General features: G+C 38.6%; 1 protein-coding gene and 2 long non-coding RNA genes across 3 annotated transcripts; all 3 read left to right on the top strand.

Annotated features, from left to right (window-relative positions):
- On the top strand, positions 1 to 3,278 carry LOC131013249 (uncharacterized). Its single transcript, XR_009097606.1, has 3 exons — positions 1 to 504; positions 2,460 to 2,523; positions 3,037 to 3,278. It is a non-coding gene; the product is annotated as an uncharacterized LOC131013249 (long non-coding RNA).
- Positions 3,279 to 10,420: 7,142 nt separating this feature from the next.
- LOC131013248 (uncharacterized) lies at positions 10,421 to 13,715 on the top strand. The gene is made up of 3 exons (XR_009097605.1): positions 10,421 to 10,936; positions 12,897 to 12,960; positions 13,474 to 13,715. It is a non-coding gene; the product is annotated as an uncharacterized LOC131013248 (long non-coding RNA).
- Positions 13,716 to 21,971: 8,256 nt separating this feature from the next.
- Positions 21,972 to 24,835, top strand: LOC131013247 (ABC transporter G family member 9-like). The gene is made up of 5 exons (XM_057941318.1): positions 21,972 to 22,211; positions 22,432 to 22,529; positions 22,753 to 23,545; positions 23,618 to 23,934; positions 24,024 to 24,835. Exons 2-5 carry the CDS (start codon positions 22,449 to 22,451, stop codon positions 24,684 to 24,686), a joined length of 1,854 nt encoding a protein of 617 aa, XP_057797301.1. The 5' UTR covers positions 21,972 to 22,211; positions 22,432 to 22,448; the 3' UTR covers positions 24,687 to 24,835.
- The last annotated feature ends 2,794 nt before the right edge of the window (positions 24,836 to 27,629 follow it).

Genomic DNA, 27,629 nt, shown 5'->3' with positions numbered 1-27,629 from the left:
TTGTGATTATTATTTAATCACCCTTCTCACACTTTATTTTAATTCTCTCTACCATATGTTATATGCCTAAATTTTGCTAAGTATAGAATTGAGAGAGTAGAGAGTTGAGAGTATATTATGGAGAGAGTAAGGATTGATAGTGTAGAGATTAGAGAGAGATTAGAGTGAGAGAGAGATCAAAGGCATTAATTGCCAATATTCTTTAAGATTTGCAAAATCTCTATAAGATCATCTAAATCTTGCAAATCCATTCATATCTCTCAAGCAACTCTCTCTCTCCTTCATCCTCACCAATCGGCCACCTCTCTCTCTCCTTTCTCTCTCATAATTCCTCCATTGTCAACCATTGGAGAGACCTCCGAAGCTTCACCAAAATATGCCAAACACATAAATCACCAACAAAATTCCACCTAAACACCTCCTATCAACTTGAATCCAAGGAAATCCTTGAAGATTGGCTTCAAGACTAGTGAGAGAAAGTTTGTTTGTTGGTGAAAAACTTGAGTAAGTGATCTCTATATTCATAGATTAAACTTGTATGATGATATATATGAGTATATTTGAAGGATTGAAGCAAGAAAATCACCCCCTCTTTTATTCTTCAAGATTTTCGAAAATTTGGGTGTTCTACCCTTCAAAAAAATTTCTTCTTCTTTCCTTGAATAGAAGTGAGAAAAATGATCTATGTGATGTTTGGTAATGATTTGTGTGTGTTTTGAAAAGCTATGCCTTGTGATGTAAAAATTTGGTTGAGTTAGTTTACCCCAATTTGGGAATTTTTGAGTTGATGATCAAGGTGATGGATTGATGATGTATATGAGTCCATGAGATGTATATGATGATGATTAGTGGAGTAAATTGAGCATATGATGTCAAATGATGATTTTGATATGAGTTAGTTTACTAAAATTAGGGCTATGTGTATCTATGCTCTAATTTATAAAATTGATGGAGTATATGTGAGTTTAAATGACTAAAATTGATAGATATATGATGAGATTAAAGATCCATGTGAGTTTATAAAATTTCAAAGAGTTTAGTTTAATAAAAATTAGGACTTTCTTGTATATATGTCTATTAAGTGTTTTGGCTTAAAATATAGGTAATTGAACATGATGTTAGTGTTTTAATATGTTTGATTAAGTCTTTTCTAAGCTAAGTAAAATTTTGACTTGAGTTAGTTTATGAGAATTTTTGAGTTTTCATATCTTGAGAAGTCAATGATTGATAACATGAGGTCTATTTTGCTTATGACCATTATGTGAAAGTTGTCATGATTTATGAAGAGTTTATATGGATATATGAGTTTTTATTAGAGTTTAGTTGGCATGATAAAAGGGGATTTATTTGTGTAAAATGAGTTATATGATGTATGAAGTCAATAATGAATGATTGAGTGTTTTTGAGCATGAAATTGAAAAGAGGATTGAATTGATACGTTTGTAGAAACGTTTTCCTTGAGATTTGAGTTTATGATGTAAGAGGAGATTTGAGATTGAGTATGATGAGTATTTTAATGTTTTTGAATGTTTTTGAGTGTTATATGTGTTTAAAATGAGCTTTGATTGGTTTTCTTTGAAGGAATGTTGAATTGAGCATTTAAGAGTTTGAGATGAAATTTTGGTGATTTTTCGTAGGCTACTGACCTACTGTGATCGACGGGTTGTCGATGTCTAATGGATTTGAAAATTTTACAGCATGTCCCTACATGAGTCTTGAGCATACCGGTAAACTTTCAAGTCATTTGGACGTGATTTACTATTTTTATAAAATTCAAAACCAAATCTGCACATTTCTACCGGGAATTTCAGAGAACAGGGGACAAAGTCATTCATTTCAGTAGCGTCCTGTGTGATATAGATTTCCAAATTTTTATGGTATCAACCTTACTGTATGGGATAGATATCCACCAAATTTGAGCTCAGTTTGACAACTTTTACTATTTTTCAAAAATCAATGTTTCCGATTGCTCAAAACTGCCGAATATGGTAGACCGTGGTAAAAACGCCATATCTCCCAAACCACTTTGAGTTTCTGACTCTACTTTTTTTTAAATGAAACTAGACTCAAATACCTTTCTTTTGGTATGAGTCTGGAGTCCAGGAGATGTCGGAGTCAGAACGTGTTAAATTTTGAAGTCGAGTCAGTGGGAAAACAGAACATGATTTGTTGATGTTTGATTGTATTTTCTTATGTGCCTTATGTGTTTATGTTGCCTAAGTGTTTTAATGAGATTAGACGAGTCTTATATGGGAGATAAATCGAGACTTAGAACCATGATTTTCTTGAAACCTATCCTTGGACTTAAGAATTTGAAATGAGTGAAGAAGTTATGTAGAGTCGATTAAGAGATAGAATATAAGATAAAGCATGAGTTAAGGCATGAGTTTTCGTCGTTAAGTTCTAATCGAGATTCATTATTTGACATGAACTTTCGACAATGACGATGATCCCTGAAGACACGAGCAGAGCAGGGAAGTAAGTAACTCCGCTTTGACGGGAGTTTTTGAGTAAGGTCTTCAGGTGGGCAATATTTTGAGTATACGTATATCGTATGAGCTTTCTAAAATGATTTAATCATGTTATGAACTTATCAAATGCTTTGAGATAAATGATGTTTGAGAACTGTTTGACTTGCCAATTTTTGATGTTGAACCTGTATGTTACCCTCTACTGATGAGACGAATTCGGTCCTGCCACAAGCGGGATTTTGTGCACAGAGGTGACTGCGAGCCGTCTTCGGGTCGGCCGGTCACGGTACTTGAGAGGGAGGCCTACTTCTCAGTACCTTTGATAATGATGAGTTGTAGATGTGGTACATGCATGATGAGTACTTTGATAGCGCTATCGTTTATTTATGATACCTTGATTATGAAAACTGCATGCACAGATTCATTTACGCTAATCTTATTTCTGTGTATTGCTGAGATGTGGCAAGCTTCAAACTTATAGCTCTAAGAGCACCTTTCTTGTTTTTCGGCGTTTGCCCACTGAGTATTATGTACTCACGCCCTGCATGTATTTCTAAATGTGCAGGCTAAGCGAGGAGCGAGATTGGTCTGGTGCTGGCGGGGAATTGTTAGAGGATGTATTTACTTTATCGTATTTCCATTTTGACGATAAAGTCTTGATAAAGGATATACTTTAACTTTTCTTTTGAAGTTAAGCAATGTACTCACGGTTATATGTCTTCATACATATAATCGATTCGCCTTTTGCTGCGATACTCTGCATATTATGATTCCTTACGAAAAATGAGCGATACCCGTTTTGTTTTTGATTTTGAAATTCCTGATAATTAAAAAGTTATAACGACATTGACGAAATTACCCTTGGGTTCATTTATGATAATTTCCTTAACACCTTTTGATGCGAGCTTCCGCTTGATGTTCGACCTATCCTTCTTATCTTTTATTCTTTTAAAAATAGTCGTATCGATACTCGTACCCCACTATCACTAGTGTCGGGTTTTCGGGCTGCGACAGGGTGGTATCAGAGCAGGTCATCTGCTCTGAGTCTATTGCTTGACTGAGTTGAACCTTTGATTGTTTCTACTCTTTTAAAATTGAGTACTAGCCTAATTTGAATTCTTAGGCTAATTTGAGAGAGTCAGTTCGAAACAGAACCCCAGCACCCCATCTCCTCCGGCTTAACGAGGTAAGAGGTTGATGTTGTTTCTTATTGCTTCCCTGTTGAGGGCTGAGTTTGATTTACTAATGAGTTATGAATTGTTTTGATGACGAAATTGTTTGAGATGATGAATTCTGATACGAGGCAGTTGATGTGGAATACGAGGAGAGATGTTGAGGCTAGTATAGCCGATTGTTTCTATTGAGCCTCAGATACAGTATGTGCCCTTTGATCCTTATCCGAGGGTTGCCCCGTTGCCTGAGCCGGGCATTTTGGCTTTTCAGACGTATATACACTCGATTTTATTTTCACCGTCCCGAGACGCCCAGGAGGGAAGGTCTCGGCCAGTACACCTGGACAGTGATGAGGAGGACCCGGATGAGGAAACTCCAGAGATGACGGTCGGCCACGGACGGACCCAGCCATTACAGCGTCATATCGCTGTCAACGGAATCGAGACATGGGTACCTATTCCCGAGGTGCCGGTTTATGGTCCTGATGATGGACACCGACGTCGAGGATGAGCCGAGCGACGATAGCGTCTGCCGACTGATCGACGAGTACGAGAGTCAGGAGTCGGAGCCGAGTGAGGAGACGGAGTCGAGTGAGGATATGGAGGTTGACGATGCGACGAGCAGGATTTCAGGAGACGACGACTAGCGATCACGTGTATCTAGTAGACGCGTACATATGTATAGATGCATAGTTGATATATACGTATATGTATATATATAGGTAGAGAGGCATAATATAGTGTGTATGTGTACATAGCATAGATCTATAGATGCTTAGTACCTATGATGCTTGTATAGTTAAAGCATCATTTTAGTGTTAGGACCTTTCTACATAGGATCCTACTTTTGTAAAAGACCTCGAGAGAGAGGCAATTTTCCATATATATATATATACAGAGATGTAGATGATTAGTGAGTTTCACTATCTTTATCAGAGCTTTGAGAAAGATGATGATGTTGAGGCTTGATGATAAATGAGAAATAGAGATTGATGAGAATTTCGAACGATGATAGACGAGAAATAGAGTAGACGAGAATTTTGAGAACTTTGAGATCACAAATGAGATATAGAAGTGAAGTAAGAAAAACGAGGATTTGTATTTTGTAATGACGAACGGTTAGTTTAGAAGTCGATAGTTATATAACTCTTTTTCCTTTATAGTATACCTCCGAGAAGAAGAGGGAACCGAAGGAACATAAACCGAGAAGAAGATGAAGAAGAGGAGCAGAGAAACCAACCGTTGAGATAATACGACGAGAGTTAGAGTTTTCATCGCGATTTATAGACACGACCTTAATAGGACGAACGTAGTATGGAGACCTCATGGGATGCATAATACTATTGACCAATTGTACTTCGCAATAGAGGTACTTTCACCGGGACCGCGCGTATTATCGCTAGAGTAGTCATGAGGGTAGACTTATTGAGTCCCTATCCCGCTTGGTCGTATTTAAAATTTTTCTGCATCCATTTGAACTCCCACAGGAGAAGAACTATTTACTATTGAGAAAATTTTTCCGGATCCACTGTATTTGAGCCTGACCCGTTTGTGTTGGAAATTTTTACCCCTTGCTTTAACAGTGGACAATATATTCATTTTCCACTTAGTGGATTGTTTCTACCTCCAGTATTGATTTATTCCTATCATATCGTATCTCAGTTTCATTCTAGATTCTGTTCTAGCTTTTGATCTTACCTTGATTTTAACTTCCTCATTATCCTTGAAATAGCACTGGCTATTATGGAATTATTCCATTACTTGAGCTCGTCTTGTTCAAGATCGGACATTTTATTCATCACATCCTATTCCCTACCACATCCGACAAGAGCTAGGAATGTCTAGGTAACTAGGATGGTATAATAAGAAGAGTGTTTGGAAGAAACACGAGTTATGGCAGCAGTCGTAGAATATATTATTACGGGACGAGCACAACTTTTCGATTATGGATTTTCTTCTATTAGCCAAGTATGTAGAAAGCTAACCAATTCGAGGATGAGAAGAAGTGATGCTAAGCCAGAATAGGCAACAGTAAATTCAAGGAGATCGAGATGACAGACTAGAGCAAATAATGTTTTCCACGATAGTAGACTGAGATGACGACTAGCATAGATGTAGCATCGTCGTAATAATAGGGGATGTTTTATTTTCGTTTTGCCCCGCAATTAGTAAGAGTTCTCGAAAGAGAAAATTTTCTTATATGTCTATATGACGATGACCAGAGAGTCTCTATGCTTGAGTAGAGTTTTGAGCTGAGGTTGCGATGATAGACATGAGATATGTCTTTGACGATGAGTTATGAGAATCGAGAAAATAATATGATGTCGAGTAAGAGTCTTACGATTTGTGAGTTATGAGAATTAGTTCTAAGGTTGATATATGTTCCCTTAGACTTTTGTCGAGAAAGAGAAACAAATTGAAAGAAAGAAATAGAGTTGATGATATGAGATAAGGCAATAAAACCGTAGCTGAATACGAACGTCAGTTTCGCGACTTGGTTCGGTATGCCACATATCGAGAAGAGATGAACGAGAAAATGTCAGATTTGTTTCGATCAGGTTTGAGATAAGAGGTTCGAGACGATTTAACGAGTCAGAATGCGGTTATGTGTACTGAAGCATTAAATAGAGCATTTGATATAGAACTGGCAATGCAGCCAGAGAACGTGATTTGAGTTTCAGCACCCAAACGAGTTAGAGCATACAAACGTGCAATCCATCCTTTTCTGGATGCGGGCAAAAAGGAAAGAGAGAATGGGACGACCGAAGTCAAGATCCCTAAGGAGCCGTGACAGAGTCAAAATGCGCCACCGCAATATCAGAACTGAGACGAACAGCCTTATGTTGACCCGACTGCCCAAGCAGCAGTTTTTCAAGGACCGCGAGGGTCATCGACTTGTCGAAGAGAAATAAATTACATCTGAGAGAATGCAAGATGAGACAGAATAGCTGTTACACCTGCGGAAGGGTCGGGCACTACTCGAAACAGTGTTCGAATCGTCAGCAAAGTGGAAGCGGAGGACGACCAAGTCAGTTTCGGCCGCAACTCAAAGCAATGGAGGGAATCCTATCGCTACCTCCACCACTAGCGACAACAGCCAGCCTATCGACCACGTCAGTTAAGAAGGCAACCACCAGCCCCGCAGGCGAATCAACCGCATCATCAGTGACTGTTCACACTTGAGCAGAAAGCACCAGACAAGAATAGAAGAATTTATCAGATATAAGCGAGTTGAATGATGTGCCCATAGTATTTTTGTTCGACACTGAACGTAGAGCTTGCCCCATAGGCAGAATTACTACGGTTTCATCCGTGTGACCTAACTTAGAATTTAAGTTAGAATCGATTAAGTTCGAGGCTAGAAACTTGAGATTGATGCCTATGTGGCACTTGGATATAATTTTGGAATGGACTGGTTAGAGGAAAACCATGCATAGATACAATGCAAGGAGAGACGAATATCTTTTCAGCCACCTGGCCAAGAAACTACTTCCTTCATTGGCATTGAGAGAAAATGGAAGAAGACGCTGATCATCTCGGCGCTGCAAGCAAGAAATCTCTTGCGAAGAAAAGATACAACCGCGTATGTTGTATATCTGAATCAGAGAGACGAATCCAAGGCAAATGTCGATGACGCGCCAGTCGTGTGAGATTACAAAGACGTTTTCCCTGAAACTTTACCGGGATTTCCCCAGACCGACAGCTTGAGTTTACGATCGATTTAGAGCCTGGCACGGCACCGACGTCGAAAGCGTCGTACAGGATGACCCCCACAGAGTTGCAAGAGTTAAAGCTGCAACTACAAGAACTTCTAGATATGGGTTTCATTCGACCCAGTGTTTTCCCGTGGAGAGCACCAGTTCTTTTTGTTAAAAGAAGGATGGAAGCTTGAGGTTGTGTTTCGTTTATCGAAAGTTGAACAAAGTGACGTTAAAGAATAAATATCCTTTACCACGGATCGATGATCTGTTCGATCAACTACAAGGAGCGAGCACTTTTTCAAAGTTTGACATGAGAACGGGATACCATCAGCTGAAAATACGATCGGAAGATATTTCCGAAGACGGTATCGCATATGCAATATAGCATTACTATAAACTCAAAGATGTTTGGAAGAAATGCCTTTCAGATTGACGAACATCCCGACAGTATTCATGGATCACATGAACCGCGTTTTTCGCGAATACCTAGACAAGTTCGTGTTAGTCTTCATAGACCATATCCTGATTTACTGGAAAAATAAACGAGAACACGAAGAGCATTAAGGATCGCATTAGAGAGATTTCGAGCTGAAAAGCTTTATGCGAAGTTAGCAAATGTAAGTTTTGACTTGAAGAAGTCAATTTTCTCAGCCATATTGTTTTGCAAAAGAAATTGAAGTAGACCCAGCGAAAGTTCAAGCGGTATAGGAGCGGAGACCGCTAACCACACCGCACGAGATTCGCAGTTTTCTGGGATTAGCAGGATACTATCGACGTTTTATTAGCGGCTTTTCGAAAATCGCTAAGCCATTGACGCACCTGCTAAAGAAAGAAGTCAAGTTCGTTTGGACGGACGAAGGCGAGCGGAGTTTTCAAAAGCTGAAGAAAAGGCTTATTATTGCACCAGTGTTAGCTATTCCAAAAGCGGATCAAGAGTATGCAGTTTATACTGATGCATCGAAAAATGGTCCAAGATGTGCACTGATACAAGAGTGAAAAGTTATAGCGTATGCTTCACGACAACTGAGACCGCATGAAGTGATTTATCCAACGCATGATTTAGAATTAGCAGCCGTAGTGCATGCTTTGAAGATCTGGAGACACCATTCCTACGGAGTACGGTGTGAGATATACACCGATCATGAGAGTCTCAAATATTTCTTTGAGCAAAAAGATCTGAACATACGACGAAGAAGATGGCTAGAGTTGATGAAGGACTACGATTGTGGAATAAATTATCACCCTGGAAAAGCTAACGTTGTAACCGACGCATTGAGCAGAAAGAATCAGGGAGAGTTAGGATTTCTCCTTACACGAGAAGTGAACCCAATCAAGGAATTCGAGAAGATGAATTAGGAGGTAGAGATACCACCACCAACGACAGAAATAATAATTTCTGCACTGAGCATGACACCTGACTTACGATCGAGAATAGTCACAGCTCAGAGAGAGGATGAGAAGATGGAAAGATTGCGAATGAAGATTCGAATCGAGAAAATAGAGAATTATCAAGAGGCGACAGATAATGCCATTTTAGTTTTAAGAGAGCGACTGTGTGTGCCTGATAAAGAAGAGCTGAGAAATGAAATTTCGAGAGAAGCTCATGATACCCCTTACACCGCACATGCGAAAAGTATAAAAATGTGCCAAAACTGAAACGACGCTTTGATAGGAGAATAAGAAGTGAGAAAGGGCATCTTCCGTAGAAAGATGTTTGACGTGTTAACACATGAAGGCGCCACTTTGGCAACCTTATACAATTATACCTATTAAAGACTTCCACAATAGAAGTGAGACCACTTAGCCATGAGTTATGGCAATCGATTAGCAAAATCGAGAAAAGAAAACTCAACAATTGAGTAATCACTGATAGATTCTTTTGACGTTAGAAATGATGTTTGTATAGGTTTTTCCCTATCTCGGGGAGCATGTTATTTTCGAGTTAACAAGAACTCAAACCGAGATATATAGGACCTTATGATGTATTAGAGTAAATAGGCCATGTAGCCTATAAGCTAGCGTTGCCTCTGAGCTTCGCGAACGTCCATGACGTTTTCCATGTTTCTCAATTGAGAAAGTTCGTGTTTGATCCAAAACACGTCATCTGTCAAGAAGAAGTGTCCCTGGAACCAGATTCGAGCTATGAAGAGAGACCTGATGCTATGCTGGACCAGAAGATCCAACAATTGAGGAACAAGACGATTCCTTAGTAAAAATCCAAAGGAGACCTCACGGTCAAGAAGAATCAACATAGGAACTTGAAGAGAAGATGAAAGAGAAGTACCCAGAGCTTTTTCCCGAAGAAGAATAACTCAAATTTCGGGACGAAATTTTTTTTAAGGGGGGTAGGATGTAACACCCCGTACTTTTCCTATGTTGTGAGGTAGTGTCTTAACACTATTGAGAGTACTGAGATGTCGAATTACGAGACTACTTTTTTTTTATGACCAAATAAGACTGATTGTCTTTTAAATAGAAATACGAGTGAATAAACCGACGATGGAATTAGAGTGATGAGATTTGAGAAATGAGTTGAGATAGAGATGCTGATTGAATTGAGCTGAGATTTTATTTTATTTCCAACTACCGGGAATAGAGATACCGGATACTGAGATATCAGAGATTGACTGTCCTATTAAGAAAATAGGAATAATGAGTTGGAAATAGAGTCGAGAAAGAAAGAGTGAGAACCTTGATGAAAATAGTCGGTTAGAGAGAGACGTTTAGTCTGTTTGTGTTTGCCGACTGCTTTGATGTGATGTTATGTGAAATTACGTGACTGATTGATTATGTGATTTCTGTTACGTGTGTCATTATGACCAAATTATTGTGATTTTTATTTGAGACTTTAGCACTTGGAATTTTGATTAAGTTTCCAAAGCAAGTGCGGTTTATTTTTACCGAGAAATCGAATGATGCCGGTTTATGGAAATTTTTCCAAGCATAATATTTTTAAATTATTTTTCCTATGATGAGGAATATTATAATTGAGTGAGTGCACTAATATTAGTGCTATAATTATTTTATTTTGGGTCACATGAATAATTATACTATGGTACTTTATTAATGAGTAATATTTCCATAGTTTTTGTGATTATTATTTAATCACCCTTCTCACACTTTATTTTAATTCTCTCTACCATATGTTATATGCCTAAATTTTGCTAAGTATAGAATTGAGAGAGTAGAGAGTTGAGAGTATATTATGGAGAGAGTAAGGATTGATAGTGTAGAGATTAGAGAGAGATTAGAGTGAGAGAGAGATCAAAGGCATTAATTGCCAATATTCTTTAAGATTTGCAAAATCTCTATAAGATCATCTAAATCTTGCAAATCCATTCATATCTCTCAAGCAACTCTCTCTCTCCTTCATCCTCACCAATCGGCCACCTCTCTCTCTCCTTTCTCTCTCATAATTCCTCCATTGTCAACCATTGGAGAGACCTCCGAAGCTTCACCAAAATATGCCAAACACATAAATCACCAACAAAATTCCACCTAAACACCTCCTATCAACTTGAATCCAAGGAAATCCTTGAAGATTGGCTTCAAGACTAGTGAGAGAAAGTTTGTTTGTTGGTGAAAAACTTGAGTAAGTGATCTCTATATTCATAGATTAAACTTGTATGATGATATATATGAGTATATTTGAAGGATTGAAGCAAGAAAATCACCCCCCCCCCTCTTTTATTCTTCAAGATTTTCGAAAATTTGGGTGTTCTACCCTTCAAAAAAATTTCTTCTTCTTTCCTTGAATAGAAGTGAGAAAAATGATCTATGTGATGTTTGGTAATGATTTGTGTGTGTTTTGAAAAGCTATGCCTTGTGATGTAAAAATTTGGTTGAGTTAGTTTACCCCAATTTGGGAATTTTTGAGTTGATGATCAAGGTGATGGATTGATGATGTATATGAGTCCATGAGATGTATATGATGATGATTAGTGGAGTAAATTGAGCATATGATGTCAAATGATGATTTTGATATGAGTTAGTTTACTAAAATTAGGGCTATGTGTATCTATGCTCTAATTTATAAAATTGATGGAGTATATGTGAGTTTAAATGACTAAAATTGATAGATATATGATGAGATTAAAGATCCATGTGAGTTTATAAAATTTCAAAGAGTTTAGTTTAATAAAAATTAGGACTTTCTTGTATATATGTCTATTAAGTGTTTTGGCTTAAAATATAGGTAATTGAACATGATGTTAGTGTTTTAATATGTTTGATTAAGTCTTTTCTAAGCTAAGTAAAATTTTGACTTGAGTTAGTTTATGAGAATTTTTGAGTTTTCATATCTTGAGAAGTCAATGATTGATAACATGAGGTCTATTTTGCTTATGACCATTATGTGAAAGTTGTCATGATTTATGAAGAGTTTATATGGATATATGAGTTTTTATTAGAGTTTAGTTGGCATGATAAAAGGGGATTTATTTGTGTAAAATGAGTTATATGATGTATGAAGTCAATAATGAATGATTGAGTGTTTTTGAGCATGAAATTGAAAAGAGGATTGAATTGATACGTTTGTAGAAACGTTTTCCTTGAGATTTGAGTTTATGATGTAAGAGGAGATTTGAGATTGAGTATGATGAGTATTTTAATGTTTTTGAATGTTTTTGAGTGTTATATGTGTTTAAAATGAGCTTTGATTGGTTTTCTTTGAAGGAATGTTGAATTGAGCATTTAAGAGTTTGAGATGAAATTTTGGTGATTTTTCGTAGGCTACTGACCTACTGTGATCGACGGGTTGTCGATGTCTAATGGATTTGAAAATTTTACAGCATGTCCCTACATGAGTCTTGAGCATACCGGTAAACTTTCAAGTCATTTGGACGTGATTTACTATTTTTATAAAATTCAAAACCAAATCTGCACATTTCTACCGGGAATTTCAGAGAACAGGGGACAAAGTCATTCATTTCAGTAGCTTCCTGTGTGATCTAGATTTCCAACTTTTTATGGTATCAACCTTACTGTATGGGATAGATATCCACCAAATTTGAGCTCAGTTTGACAACTTTTACTATTTTTCAAAAATCAATGTTTCCGATTGCTCAAAACTGCCGAATATGGTAGACCGTGGTAAAAACGCCATATCTCCCAAACCACTTTGAGTTTCTGACTCTACTTCTTTTTAAATGAAACTAGACTCAAATACCTTTCTTTTGGTATGAGTCTGGAGTCCAGGAGATGTCGGAGTCAGAACGTGTTAAATTTTGAAGTCGAGTCAGTGGGAAAACAGAACATGATTTGTTGATGTTTGATTGTATTTTCTTATGTGCCTTATGTGTTTATGTTGCCTAAGTGTTTTAATGAGATTAGACGAGTCTTATATGGGAGATAAATCGAGACTTAGAACCATGATTTTCTTGAAACCTATCCTTGGACTTAAGAATTTGAAATGAGTGAAGAAGTTATGTAGAGTCGATTAAGAGATAGAATATAAGATAAAGCATGAGTTAAGGCATGAGTTTTCGTCGTTAAGTTCTAATCGAGATTCATTATTTGACATGAACTTTCGACAATGACGATGATCCCTGAAGACACGAGCAGAGCAGGGAAGTAAGTAACTCCGCTTTGACGGGAGTTTTTGAGTAAGGTCTTCAGGTGGGCAATATTTTGAGTATACGTATATCGTATGAGCTTTCTAAAATGATTTAATCATGTTATGAACTTATCAAATGCTTTGAGATAAATGATGTTTGAGAACTGTTTGACTTGCCAATTTTTGATGTTGAACCTGTATGTTACCCTCTACTGATGAGACGAATTCGGTCCTGCCACAAGCGGGATTTTGTGCACAGAGGTGACTGCGAGCCGTCTTCGGGTCGGCCGGTCACGGTACTTGAGAGGGAGGCCTACTTCTCAGTACCTTTGATAATGATGAGTTGTAGATGTGGTACATGCATGATGAGTACTTTGATAGCGCTATCGTTTATTTATGATACCTTGATTATGAAAACTGCATGCACAGATTCATTTACGCTAATCTTATTTCTGTGTATTGCTGAGATGTGGCAAGCTTCAAACTTATAGCTCTAAGAGCACCTTTCTTGTTTTTCGGCGTTTGCCCACTGAGTATTATGTACTCACGCCCTGCATGTATTTCTAAATGTGCAGGCTAAGCGAGGAGCGAGATTGGTCTGGTGCTGGCGGGGAATTGTTAGAGGATGTATTTACTTTATCGTATTTCCATTTTGACGATAAAGTCTTGATAAAGGATATACTTTAACTTTTCTTTTGAAGTTAAGCAATGTACTCACGGTTATATGTCTTCATACATATAATCGATTCGCCTTTTGCTGCGATACTCTGCATATTATGATTCCTTACGAAAAATGAGCGATACCCGTTTTGTTTTTGATTTTGAAATTCCTGATAATTAAAAAGTTATAACGACATTGACGAAATTACCCTTGGGTTCATTTATGATAATTTCCTTAACACCTTTTGATGCGAGCTTCCGCTTGATGTTCGACCTATCCTTCTTATCTTTTATTCTTTTAAAAATAGTCGTATCGATACTCGTACCCCACTATCACTAGTGTCGGGTTTTCGGGCTGCGACAGGTGATGGTTTGGCAGGTTTGGGTTGAGAAATGTAGGGCAAACATGATAAAAATGATGAAGGAGTGATGTTTCTGAACCTGACCGTGTGGCGCTATGGGAGTCCTTTCAGAATGCTAAGCTGGCTTTTTGCAATGAACACCGTTATGGGAATGCGACTGGGAGATAAGGTTTGGTGGCAACCGAAACGGCGCACACTCCACGTAGACGTCGATGCTCTCCATGATGAACATGCTGGTGTTTTTGCTGTGTGGGTCATCGTGCGAGATGATGAGGGCAATATCTATACGGCTATGGCAAACTGGATTCAACCCTCGTTGAATCCCATGGTGGCTGAGGTCTTGTACATAGCATCCTTCTATGTATTGAGAAATACCTGGCATCGATATGCATATTTACTGACTCCATGCTTGCAGCCGGGCCATGGCTGGACCAGACGAAGACAGAGACTTCCTTCCCAAGACTTGCAATATATCCTGATGGTGGCGAGAGAATGCTAGCTTTTGGGAGTTTTTCATATGTATCACACGACCAACTTGGCCATGCATAGCCTCGCATAGTTTGCGCGTGAGATTGATAAATGTAAGGTGTGGACTAGTAATTATCCTCCATGGTTGAGGGATATTGTACTTAACAACATTGAGTAATAATATGCTAGCTTTCTGCCTCAAGAAGAAAAAAAAAAGAATTCGAATACCTCTATACTAGTTTTTATTAATAAATTTTCTACTTTTTTAAAAGGATCAGTTCTATTAATTAGATGTTGATATAATGGTGAACTACCAGAAAATAATAGAAAGGATATTTAGGTGAAATAAATTGTGATTATAGAGAATGAAGGTCTCTGGTTCACTTATTACGTTCCTTTTCATATTCAAATACCTTGTAATAGTAAATATAATTATTGTACTAAATTGTAATGCACAAATCATGACCTCTATTTAGTAATTACTTCATTCGTCGAAATCTAATAGTTCATTTTCCTTTTTGGGATGTCCTACTAGGAAAAGACTCGTTTTCCATTTTGAGTAAACAAAATGTACTTAACTAGTGTGCACCACACCACTTTCCTCCTAAAAATTAAGTTTCTTAATTTCGGTGCTAGAAAAAAGTGAACCTATTAGAGTGAGACAAAGTGAGTATGATGTACTAGTATATTTTCACACATATTATTATACAGTGTACATGCAATAATATATTTAATGCTAGGATCATGGGTGGATCTATTAAGAGTTCACCATCCTGCTCCAGTTTAGTGCAAGTTCAGTTTTTTTTATATATTCATATATTATGTTAAGTCCAAGTTAAAATGAATTAAAATTAAAATGATTAAGAAATTAAAATAAAATTAATGTGAAATGTGAAATGTGCAATGCAAACGAAAAAATCAAACTGGATACTTTAATATTGTTCTCCTTTATTTATCCTTACTCGTTCCTTCAATCGCCATCTTTATATGGGCACCGTCATCAGCGCAAGTGTTTATTTTTCAATCCATTCACCCTATTATCAATTTCTAGATCTCAACGCTTTGAACGTTATTTTGTGATTATTTTATTCTTTTTTTTGAGAATGTCATTTTGTGAAAAATTATTGTTAAAAGTATTAAATTTTACTATCAAAGCGCGAAATATAGTGACACAAATCGAACTAAAAGATTATTTTGGTGAATATATGTGCGTATACGTACATATAGTCATGTTAATATTAGTGACATATAATGTTTGGGTCGAGCTAGGGGTGAGACGGTACGGTATATCTTACTAAATTCTCCATACCTTATACCTTACCTTTATCTTCGATATGGAGAAATCGCATACATTTACCTTATATTTACTTACGATATAACTTAGTCTAGTATACCTTAAAGTACGGTATGAAAATATTTCATACCTTTACCATACCTTTGTTTCAGTGTATCGTACCGTATTTTAGTATATCGTCGTTTCAGTATACCAGATCATATTTCGATGTACCGTATTTTCACGGTATATCAAAATAATCGGTATATTGAAATTGATAAGTTTCGGTACAATATTATCAATAACCTTTTTTTAAACCTGCTTACCTAATGAACAACATCTAACAAATATAATACGAATTAACCTATAAGGTAATTTACAGGGTTATTATAAAGTTAGATGTAATTTATAATGTTATAAGTTAGATGTACCTCATATAAAAACTATGCAACTCATATAAGATAATTATTATATTATAACAATGTTATAATTCGATTATATTAAATTGTATAACTTATATATTACATTTTGTTCATTTTTATATAGTTTGATGATATTTATACACCCTCATACATATTATATAATAAACTATATATATGTTATAAGTTATATGTGATTTATTGTAGAATATTATTAATCAATACTTTTATTTATAGGTTAATAGCCAAAAACTACCCAAACTATCACCAAATTTGCAAATTGCACATGACCTTCAAAAATAGCCTCAGAATACATCACATTTTAATTTTGTTGTAATTTGCATATGTGTTGATCATCACCTTAAGCGTAGTTGACGTGGCAGCCGTAAATTGCAAACATGGACTAACCGTCGGGCATGTAAAACGACGTCGTTTTGTCAAGCTTTTTTAAATAAAAAATAATAATTTTTTTTAAAAAATGGGAGACCGTGGCTATCAGTCCAGAGAGGGAGAGATCGGCGCGACGGTGGCAGATAGCTACTGCTGCTGCTCTCCGGCTGAAGCAGAGGGTAGATGCGGTGATTTCGGAGAGGTCGGATGAGGGAGGTGGTTCCGGTGGTAACCTCGTCGGAAATCAAGGGAGGCGGCAACGACTTTGGGGATCTAGGGTGACGAGCCCATTTTTTGTGCTTCTTTTTAGTCTGTTTTTAGGTTTAGATCGAGTCTTTTTGCATGCTTGTGTGTGTGTTTGTGCCTAGGAGGGCATGTTTTGGGCATAGGAAGTGTGCAGGAGGCATAAGGAGGGAACAAGCTCTATTATGCGGAAAAAAAAAGTACCCGACTTCAGACAGAGGCACAGCCCACGCTGTGCCCATATCGAGTACCACGCGAGATCGGGGTCGTGTTCGGGCAAGAGGCCGAGATGGAAGCCACATGAGCAGAAGACGGAGGGATTGAAGGCAAAAGAAAGGTGGCCAAGAGAGAAGTTGCAATTGGGCACAGCTGGAGTGAATAGGCACAGGCGGGAGAATCTGCCCCTCGGGTCCAGAAAATGAAGAAAATCCACTTACCTTCCACAGCCGAGATTCGTTGCCATACCGGAGGCTCTGCAGATCCTAGGGCATGCCATGGAAGGAAAGAACCAACCATGCAAACCCTAGCCCAGCCGCCGCCTGTTCTGGGCCAAGCCCTAGCCCATGCCTTCTCTAAAAATATGGATGCACTACACGCCTAGAGGAGTCTTCGACAGCCCTGAGAGTTGAAGTCCGAAGAGTGCACTGATCCAGTTCCACCCCCTACGCGGCCATTTTCCTTTAATAGCTTTCCTTAGTTTTATGTTCGTGTGTTGAGTGACTGTGAGGCAGATACACGGCCACATGCCATTTTACTTTTCAGTTTTATATTTTGTTTGTCTATGCCCGGAGTTGGTGCCGGCAAGTACTTTGTTTAATTTGCGCCTAGTCAATTTCAATTCAAGTATGTTTTTCTTTACGTACTTTGCCTTTATTTTTACGTTATGAGTAGCTAAGTTCATTTGCCCGGTATGAGCTAGTTAAGGTTGATATGGGATAATAATAATTCGTAAGGTCAAAACGGGCGCAAGATTTGTGCAGTCACATTCCTGAAGCATTTGGCCTGATGCCAATACAACTTGGGCAAACCCGACGCTTTATCCGGCCGGTATTGTTCTGGGCACAACCAAGTTACAAGCAACAAGTGGATCAAAGTTAGGAGAAATCCGGCTCCACATAGTGCGGCAAATGTGGGTGAGTGGTAGTATGTCTTCGGACATGCTAGTTGACACTTTGGGTCCAACAACCTTGATGCGGTGAAACCACATGAAGGGCGCAGATGAGGACGGGGTAGGATGCGCACGTGACACCTGAAAGGGGCCCATCTTATTGACAACTGTCCATAACCAAAGATGTGACCACATAATGAAAATCCTTGAACCTGTGACTGAAAGAATTATTCCATATCACACCAAGACTATGCCCAGACCGGGTTATTTTTATTATTGATTATTTTCTTGTGTCTTATTTTTCAGCATTTACATATTGCCCATAAATAGATTTCAATTCTGTTTTGGCCACAAACTGGCGAGTGACACCTTTGCCCAGAGACGGGCAATCCCATATAAAGCTTGTGACACGAGTACTGTGATACACCGATTCCCTGTGGGTTCGACCCTATTACTTGCCATTAAACTAACCTTAATTGCAGGGCATAATGAAACTATAAATATAATTTGCCGAAGTCTCAACGACGGGCTTCGTCATAGGGCTTTAGGCGGCGACGATAGGAATGGCGATCCCACTACCGTTGTTGGTGAGTCGGGGATACATAAGAGGGCGAGAAAGAGTAGTAGAGGCGGCGGCCTTTGCCGATTGAAGTCGGCAGCGAGGCCCGCTGTGTGTGTATGTTTGATGTACTCTATGTGTGTGTGTGGCGAGAACAGAAAGAAGAGGGAGATGGGGGTGACCGGCGGCGGCGACTTTGCCGGAGCAGGTGACGGTGTGACAAGGGGAGGGAGGAAGAGAGAAAGACCGATGAGAGGGGGAGAGAGAAAGACATCCAAAACGACGTCGTTTTGGACGCGTGTATTGACAGCGTGTAAAAAATGCAACGCAATATGCCATGCAATGTCCACGTAAACATCGGTCAAACTTATTCTTGGCCGGAAATTTCGCCGTGTGCAAATTACAAAAAAAATTAAAAGTGATGTATTCTGAGACTATTTTTGAAGGTCATGTGCAATTTGCAAATTTGATGATAGTTCGTGTATTTTTTGGCTATTAACCCTTTAAAAATATATACATAAAAATATTTATTGTATATTTTAAAAAAATGGATTATGATATGGTATATATTGAAATTTTCGATATATTGTATCATATCTGAATAAGGTATGATACGTATTACCGGTATATCGGTATATACAGTAAATTACGCTATATCAGGTAAAAGTATCATCCCACATCAGCGGTATATACCGTTAGACTAATGGTATATATCGGTATATCGATAAATATGGTATCATACCTTGTTCCGGTATATACCTTTAATAGGATATTTATTGATTTTTTCGATATATACCATGGTATCGATATACAACGGTATACCCCGATATCTGAAAAACTCATACCTTTACTTTATCGGAAATCTTCAGTACGGTATCATACCTTACCAAAAAATTCGATATACTTTAAGTTCGGTGTTTTACGATGTTTTTCGATACCGTACTGGCCGATATATTGAGTTGTCGGTATATTTCCTCAGCCCTAAGTCGAGTCCAATAAACTCGTAATACGATTTGAATTTTCTCACAATATGGTTGGAGCTTCGGGGTATGAACCCACAAAAAATAATTCAATTTCGTCTAGGGTTAGTTGTTCTTATTGCTCATTTTGTACCCTATTTTTAACACAATTTTTTTTTATGATATGCCCGTAATTATTTTTCCCGTTTTAAATTTCTATATAAATCTTTGTTATTCTTCCTATCTACTTTTTTTATTTCATAACAAGTTCCAGAAATTAAATTCATTAACAAGATCTTCGATAGGGAATATGGATTTGAAATAGAAAATTAAATTGATTTAATTATCTCTTTACTTTATCAATGTTTCAATATAACTATATAGTAAAACCAAATAGTCTTATTCTTCTTAACGAAAAAAAGGTAATGTTTGACTTAAATGATTCTTTTATTTTTGGGACCAGGCACTTAGACGATTAAGTGTTTGTTTAGGAACATTTGAAATATACAGCTCAAAATAAAGAACTTTGCACTAACTCGGATTCCAGTCATTCTCATAAATATGCACTACATTTAATTTATTCACATAGGAACAATTGAGCAATGTAGTTTAATGGTAATTTCCCTTTTAATACTTTGAGTGATCTGATCACGAATTCCAATCGTTCCACACCTAATTACAAAAAAAAAAAAAAAAAAAAAAAATCACATAAAACTTGTGTAAGACCCTGATTAGTCCAAATTTGTAAGTTAGATCATAAATGAGATCAGAATCTGTGTGGATTAATCTGTATTTAAATCCAGGTGCAATGACATATTCTAATAAATTAGATCAGGTTTAAAAAAAAAATTACAAGAGGTATCTAATATATAATTAAATAAAAAATTTGCATGTAGGCGAGACCTCTTCACCACACAAAGGTGTTGCTTGCGTGCGGCGGAATCACTATCTACACAAAATTGAAAAAGCTATTATACATTCACGAGGTGGGATTGAACTCAAGAGTTCTTATGAAGGAGAGTCATTGAGTGCTTCAACTTTGCCACTTGAGTTAGGCCTAATTGGCAAATTGTATCAGATTTATAACTCATAAATTGGATCATAAATGAGATCAAATTAAATACTCCCTCCGTCCCATTATTTGTGGGACGTTGCTTTCCGACATGGAGATTAAGGAGAGTAGAATTAAGGGAAATTATATGTTTAGTGTTATTTTAATTAACACACAACCACACGCACACAGTCACACACTCACACACACTCCATCTCTCTCGGCCCCTCTCTTTCGCCGAACCGGTACAGGGCGGTGGCGGCCCCTCTCCGTCCTTCCCCTTTCCTCTCTCTCCTTTCCCTCTTCCCTCTCTCCATCTCTTTCTTCGTTTTGGCAGAAAAGGAAATAGCGGCGGCTCTGCCGCCGTGCCCTCGCTTGCATCGAGCAGTCATCAGGCTTTCCTCGCCGGCGTCGAGCAGTCACCAGATTCAAATTACCAAACCAAAAAACAAGATCTAAATTCACCAAATTACATAATCAAATCAACAAAATAAAAATCAGATGTGCTTTGAAAACCCACAAAAATTAGTGGACAGCGGTGGACGGCGGCTCAGGGTTGAGGTGCTGGATCGGAGCCCTAAATCTTTCGTCCTCCAGTGCCGTCGGGCTCCGTCGTCGACCAGCTTGATTCACCAGCAAAACCCACAAACCAAAAATCGAAACAAAATCCACAAACAAAATCAAAACAAAACCCACAAAAATTGAAATTCTGTTATTGAAGACGAGATCTACACATCCCAAACCTACAAACAAAAATTGAACTTGAATTCGCCGCCGCTGCTATTCGCCGGTGAGGTGAGGCGGTGGAGGCGTGGGGGAAAGACGGTGGAGGCGTCGCGCAGAGGAGGGAGAAGGCGGCGTGCAGGGGGGGAGACGGTGGAGGCGTCGGGCAGAGGAGGGAGAAGGCGGGGTGCACAGAGAGGCCGGCGGCCGGAACCCAAGAAAGCTGACAAGAGAGAGGAGGTTTCAGGTGGAACGTGAGAGAGAGAGGTTCAGATTTTGAAATATTTTCAAGTCCGTAAACTCATTTAAGAGTAATTAGTGATCATTTTAATGCTTAAGTGAACCCTTATTATTTCTATAAATAGAAACGTGTCATGTAGGTTGGGACAACCCAAAAATGAATATGTTTCATGAATAATGGGACGGGGGAGTATGTATTTAAATCGGCCATGTATAATGACATATTCTCATAAATTTGATCAGTTTTATAGTAAATCGTAAAATTAGATCATAAATTAATGAGATCAAAGTCTATTAAAATCTATATATAATGATATATTTAATGGCATATATATTCTCATAAATTTGATCAGTTTTATAGTAAATCGTAAAATTAGATCATAAATGAGATCAAAGTTGATCTGTATTAAAATCTATATATGATGATATATTTTTATGAATAGAATTCAAATATTAATTGACACTGAATATTTTGATGGAAACACAAAAAACATGAAACAATTATATATAGATTTGAATTGAAAATCCACGCAAAGTGATTGTATTGGATTAGAATTGTGGAATTAGATTTACAGTAGGGCAGGGCAAAGAATGGTAAATAATTAGAGGGCGCTAATTGTATGAGAGCAAGAAAACCTAGAAGCGAGAAACTCTATTTAAAACCCAAAGAATGTGATGAAATCGAATTTATATTTGTTTTCCATTCCTAGAAAGAAGAAACATTAATCGGTGGGGGAAGAAACAAAACCATGATATAGAGATCAGGCAGGAAATCGGGCGGAGAGAGAGAGGAATTAACCGGCCACAATAAAAGCAGGCTTAAAGTGGAGTAAGCCCATCATAATCTGGTGTATAGAGGTAGCGACCGCCCAGCTTCCCCTCTCACCTCTCTTGCATGACATATTCATACACGCCATACTCCACTCTCCCTTTCCCCTTAATTCCATCTTATTAATGACGCACTTTTGTTTGACTCCCTGCTACTCGGATTACGCAACACTCATTTAATTCCCCCTCCTTCCCTCTATTTATACCACCCCATGCATCTCCCCTCTTAATTCTTACGGATCTCTGCCAGTTTACGCGCTGCCGGAGATGGCCGACCTCGAGGCGCACAATCACCCCCAAATTTCTCCGGCCATTTTTAACCGACCCAATCTCCCCGTCACTCTCAAGGTACGTCGCCCATTCTCTCATCTAATCACGCATGCATGGACAATGCCAATACGTACACTATTCATACATTATGTGAATCGATCTAGGGATTCTGGGTGGAGTTTGGGGGAAAATAATTAACTAAATCAGGACTGATTCCTCTTTGGAAATTAATTAACTAAGTTGTTGTTAGCGTGGAGTGTGAACTAATTAATGTGAATCTGAGAGGAGTCTGCAAATGCAGTTCGATGAGGTGGTTTACAGGATCAGGATCGCGGCGGGGGGAGGCTTGTTGAAGAAGAAAACAAAATCAGAAGAGAGAGTAATACTGAAAGGAATTTCGGGCATGGTGCTGCCCGGGGAAATGCTGGCGATGCTGGGGCCGTCGGGCAGCGGCAAGACGACGCTGCTGACCGCCCTCGGCGGGCGGCTAGGCGGCCATCTCGCCGGCAGCATCACCTACAACGGCAAGCCCTTCTCCAACGCGATGAAGCGCAACACGGGCTTCGTCACCCAAGACGACGTTCTCTACCCTCACCTGACCGTGACGGAGACGCTGGTGTACACGGCCCTGCTGCGGCTGCCCCGGACCCTGAGCAAGGGCGAGAAGGCGGAGCACGCGGAGGCCGTGATAGCGCAGCTGGGGCTGTCGAGGTGTAGGAATAGCATCATAGGGGGGCCGTTCCTGGGGGGGGTGTCGGGGGGCGAGAGGAAACGGGTGAGCATTGGGCAGGAGATGCTCATCAACCCGAGCTTGTTGTTCCTGGACGAGCCCACATCGGGTCTGGACTCCACCACTGCGCAGAAGATTGTGTCGACGCTGTGGGAGCTGGCCAACGGCGGCCGCACAGTCGTCAAGACCATTCACCAGCCCTCCAGTAGGCTCTTTTATATGTTTCACAAGGTTCTCTTGCTGTCCGAAGGGAACCCTTTGTATTTCGGCAAAGGAGCTGCCGTTTTGGACTATTTTTCCAGTGTTGGTTTTGCTCCCAGTGTTGCCATGAATCCTGCCGATTTCCTGCTCGATCTCGCTAATGGTACGTCTTCTTTGTTTGTTTAATTGCAAGTAATTAGTCTCTGAATGTATGGTATTGCATTTTAATTTGTAGGAGTTGCAACGGCGGAATCGAATGAAGATCAAGCAGCGATTAAGCAGAGTTTGGTGAATGCTTATAAAACACAGCTGTCAGCGGCTGTGAAATCGGAGCTCGATGTTGATAGCAGTCTTCACACTCCAACAAATGATAGGAAGCTTAAGCGTTGGTCAAATACATGGTTGGATCAGTTCTCAGTCTTGTTTAGGAGAGGAATCAAAGAAAGGAAGCATGAGTCTTTCTCAACAATCAAGATTGTGCAAGTTTTGGTGGTTGCTATTCTAACTGGACTGCTTTGGTGGCAGTCCCCCGTCGATCACTTGCAAGACCAGGTAGATATATAGGGGCTTTTGCATAAGAATTTCATTGATGGGGGCTTGAGCCCCCCTAACCTCATTTGTGTTTGTGATGAATAATGCAGGTGGGGCTCTTCTTCTTCTACTCGGGTTTTTGGGGGTTCTACCCCCTATTCCAGGCCATCTTCACATTCCCTCAAGAACGTATGATGCTGTCGAAAGAGCGGGCATCGGGCATGTACCGCCTCTCCTCCTACTTCATGGCCCTAACCCTAGGCGACCTGCCCATGGAGCTAGTCCTCCCCACCGTCTTCTACGCCATAACCTACTGGATGGCAGGCCTCAAGCACACGGCGGGGGCCTTCTTCTCGGGCCTGTTTGTGCTGCTCTACAGCGTGCTGTGCTCTCAGGGGCTGGGGCTGGCCATTGGGGCTGCGGTTATGGACCAGAAGTCTGCCACCACGCTTGGATCCGTGATCATGCTCACCTTCCTCCTGGCCAGTGGCTACTACGTGCAGCACGTGCCCGCCTTCATAGCTTGGATCAAGTACATATCCATCAGCCAGTACACCTTCAAACTCCTGCTCAGCTCGCAGTATGAGAGTGATCAGATCTATCGTTGTGGTGCCAATCAGACTTGCTTCGTGAGGGATTTCCCCTCCATAAAGACGGTGGGGATTGGCGGGAGAGGGAGTATCGTGGCGGTGCTCGCCATGGCTGTCATGCTTGTGCTCTATAGGCTTATAGCTTATGTTGCTCTCATGAGAGTTGGCGTCACCAGGAACTAGGCCTCATTTTTTCTTTCTTTCAAGAATTGCTCGTTTTAGGCAGCAGCAGCATTAGTTAGGTCGTTGAGAAGTGCTGATTTCACTAATAAATAAGCACTTTTTATGTCACTTTTCAGTTGGATGTCTAGTAGCAGATAGCAGTGTTTTTACTTTGTTTGTTTGAATTTACAAGAGTGAAGATATTGCCCGGCCCCTTTTCTTTCCCTTGCAGCTATGATAATCTTATAGAAGACGTTTTCCTTAATTTAGAGAAGATTAGATGTGTTGCATTCTAGATACAATTACCTCAAATTAAGAAGAATGTGAGGGTATGAAGATAGGCGTGATTGAAGACAAGGTTTGTGTGTTTTTGTTGTTTCAAAATTATGCTTAATTTGTTATCTTACCAAAAGTTTACTTTTGAGTTTTGAAAGAAACTTAAGATTTTAAAATTTGTAAAGGGCTCTCTCTTCCAACTCTTGTTTCTAAGAGCATCCATATTAGTTGAGTTAATATTTTACTCATCCATGCAATGGGCTAGGACTATGCATTCAGTTCGGTTCGGATCAAACTGATTCGGACAGAACCAACGAATTAAAATCTGTCAAACTGATCCGGATCGAATTTAAGAATGAAATCGAAATGGAACCAACCAAAACTGAGGGTCGGTTTTGGTCCGATTCGGTCCAAATCGACTAGTTCAAATATTTTTTAATTCAACTAAATTGTGAACACCCATGTTCCCTTAGAACACAAATTCAAATGTGTGTGTGCATATATATATATATATATAGGGATGCGTTCCAATGAGACAATTATTTTTCGTGAGACACTGAGACCCTTAGATCATCCAGATCTACGATTGATTCATCATCATGTTGGATGAATTCATGGTCCTGTGTTCGAATCCCAAATGTAACAAAAATTTATTTTTCGTAATTCATACCTTTATAAAGCAAATTCATACGTGTTCTACATAAAATTCATATATTTTTCCTAGTTCTTATTTCTTATTTTAAGAGGTACTCTCACAGTAGCCCTCTCATATATATATATATATATATATATATATATAGGGGAGGGCTACAGTAAAAACACTTCTTAAAATATAAATATAAACGTTTTTTAATGTACGAATTTTATCCAACAGGGTTACGAATTCATCCAACATGGTTACGAATTGTGAAAAATAAATTTTTGCTACCTTTGGGATTCGAACCTAGGACCACGAATTCATCCAAAAGGGTTACGAATCAACCATAGATCTTGATGATCTAAGGGCTGAAAATCATTTATATTTTATACACTTAAGAGTGTTTTTATTCTAGCCCTCCCCTATATATATATATATATATATATATATATATATATATATATATATATAGGGATGGTAATTCGGTTCCGGTTAATCGGTTAATCGATAATCGATTTTCACTGGTTCAATTCGGGTACCGGTTATTAACTTTTAAATATACCGGTTATTCGGTTTAACCGATAACTGAATTAACCGATTTTATTATTTAATTTTATTTTAAAAACTAATGTTGTGAAATGTTTCAAGAACAGAACGCATTTTTTATCTGCTATTTCTCCGGTAGATTTCTCTAAAATCTCTTAACTAAGTTTTGATCTTCATTTCTAATCCAAATGATACGACTGTTAGTGGGGAAAGCTTCTCTTTCTTTGCTTTATCATCTAAGACAGTTGGTCGCCGTCTCTTTGACTTTAATTTTGAGCTTGTGAAGTTAGATAAGGATGGTGAAGATTTGTTAGGTGTTGTTTGCCATCGGGAACGAGGATCTGAATTCTCCTACCATTATCATGAGGTGTATTTTGAGGTTTGGGTATGGAGGAGAGAGAGATGTGAATGGGATAAATGGATTAATGTGTCTATGAAAGGTGTTTATTCACCACAGCGGATAGGAAATAGATTCTTGTTTCTTGATGAAATATGTCTGGATGAAATACAAGATCATGATTATCGTGTTGAAAATATTGGTCATCATCGACGCCGCTGCAACTAAGTGTTGATCGCTTGTTGAAAAAGGTGAGATGAAACTATTTTGGTAATGTCGTGTTTGGTTCAAATTCTATTACTACCATTTGAAGTTGATTTTTTTTGAATTTTATGCTCTGCCCAAATTCTGCCATCAGTTAACCGGTTAATCGAACCGAAAATCAATTCGGTGTTCGGTTAGTGTATTCGACGTTAATCGGATCCGGTAAACCGGAAAATCGATTCTATTATAACCGAACCGGACCGATTCTCACCCCTAACTACACACACAACACATATAAATTCTACATCAGCAACGCATATATATACATATACACCCGCACAATAGACAGTCCCGAAACTCATACTCGTTGCGGCTCTGGTCATTTGATAGTACACCCTGTTAATATCGGCGACTGGCGAGAGTGTTGAGGTAGTTTGAGAGGAAAGATGGATGAGCAGAGTGGCGCGGGTGTATACTGTAGTGTAGAGTTTTTACTTTTGAGTTTTAATTATAAATAAATATGTATGTATGTATATATATATATATATATATATATATATATATATAGTATATACATAGAGAAATGTTATGCTACATACCTTATGTGAGCACCTTACTTGAGCACCACTCATGTTTAGCTCTCGTTAGCATTATCTTTTTTGTTTTAGACATTTATTTTTATTCTAATACTTCATATATTGTTATTGAGATCATTAATTTTATAAATTACATAAAAATCAAAGTTCGATTTGTTCATATTCCCTTTAACTTCAAATAATTAATAAAAAAATAAATTAGACTTTGATTTTTATTTAATTTATAAAATTATATTTGGTTTGGTCCGATTTTCGACAGATCTCAGCCACCCAGAACCGAAATTGGACAGAAAATATATCGATCCTCAAATTTGGGACTGCCCCGGACCGAAATGGATAGGAGACCCGGACCAAACCAACCGAACTGA

The sequence above is a fragment of the Salvia miltiorrhiza genome, chromosome 2, assembly GCF_028751815.1.
Source record: "Salvia miltiorrhiza cultivar Shanhuang (shh) chromosome 2, IMPLAD_Smil_shh, whole genome shotgun sequence".
In the NCBI taxonomy this organism is placed as follows: Eukaryota; Viridiplantae; Streptophyta; class Magnoliopsida; order Lamiales; family Lamiaceae; genus Salvia; species Salvia miltiorrhiza.
This window is presented reverse-complemented; position numbering and strand designations above follow the sequence as displayed.

What these genes read in the sequence shown, in the direction of transcription:
- LOC131013247 (XM_057941318.1), top strand. Translation starts at nt 22,449, where the DNA reads ATGGCCGACCTCGAGGCGCACAATCACCCCCAAATTTCTCCGGCCATT. An exon ending in ATCTCCCCGTCACTCTCAAG is followed by an intron (nt 22,530 to 22,752) that starts GTACGTCGCCCA and finishes CTGCAAATGCAG; the next exon opens with TTCGATGAGGTGGTTTACAG. An exon ending in CCTGCTCGATCTCGCTAATG is followed by an intron (nt 23,546 to 23,617) that starts GTACGTCTTCTT and finishes TTTAATTTGTAG; the next exon opens with GAGTTGCAACGGCGGAATCG.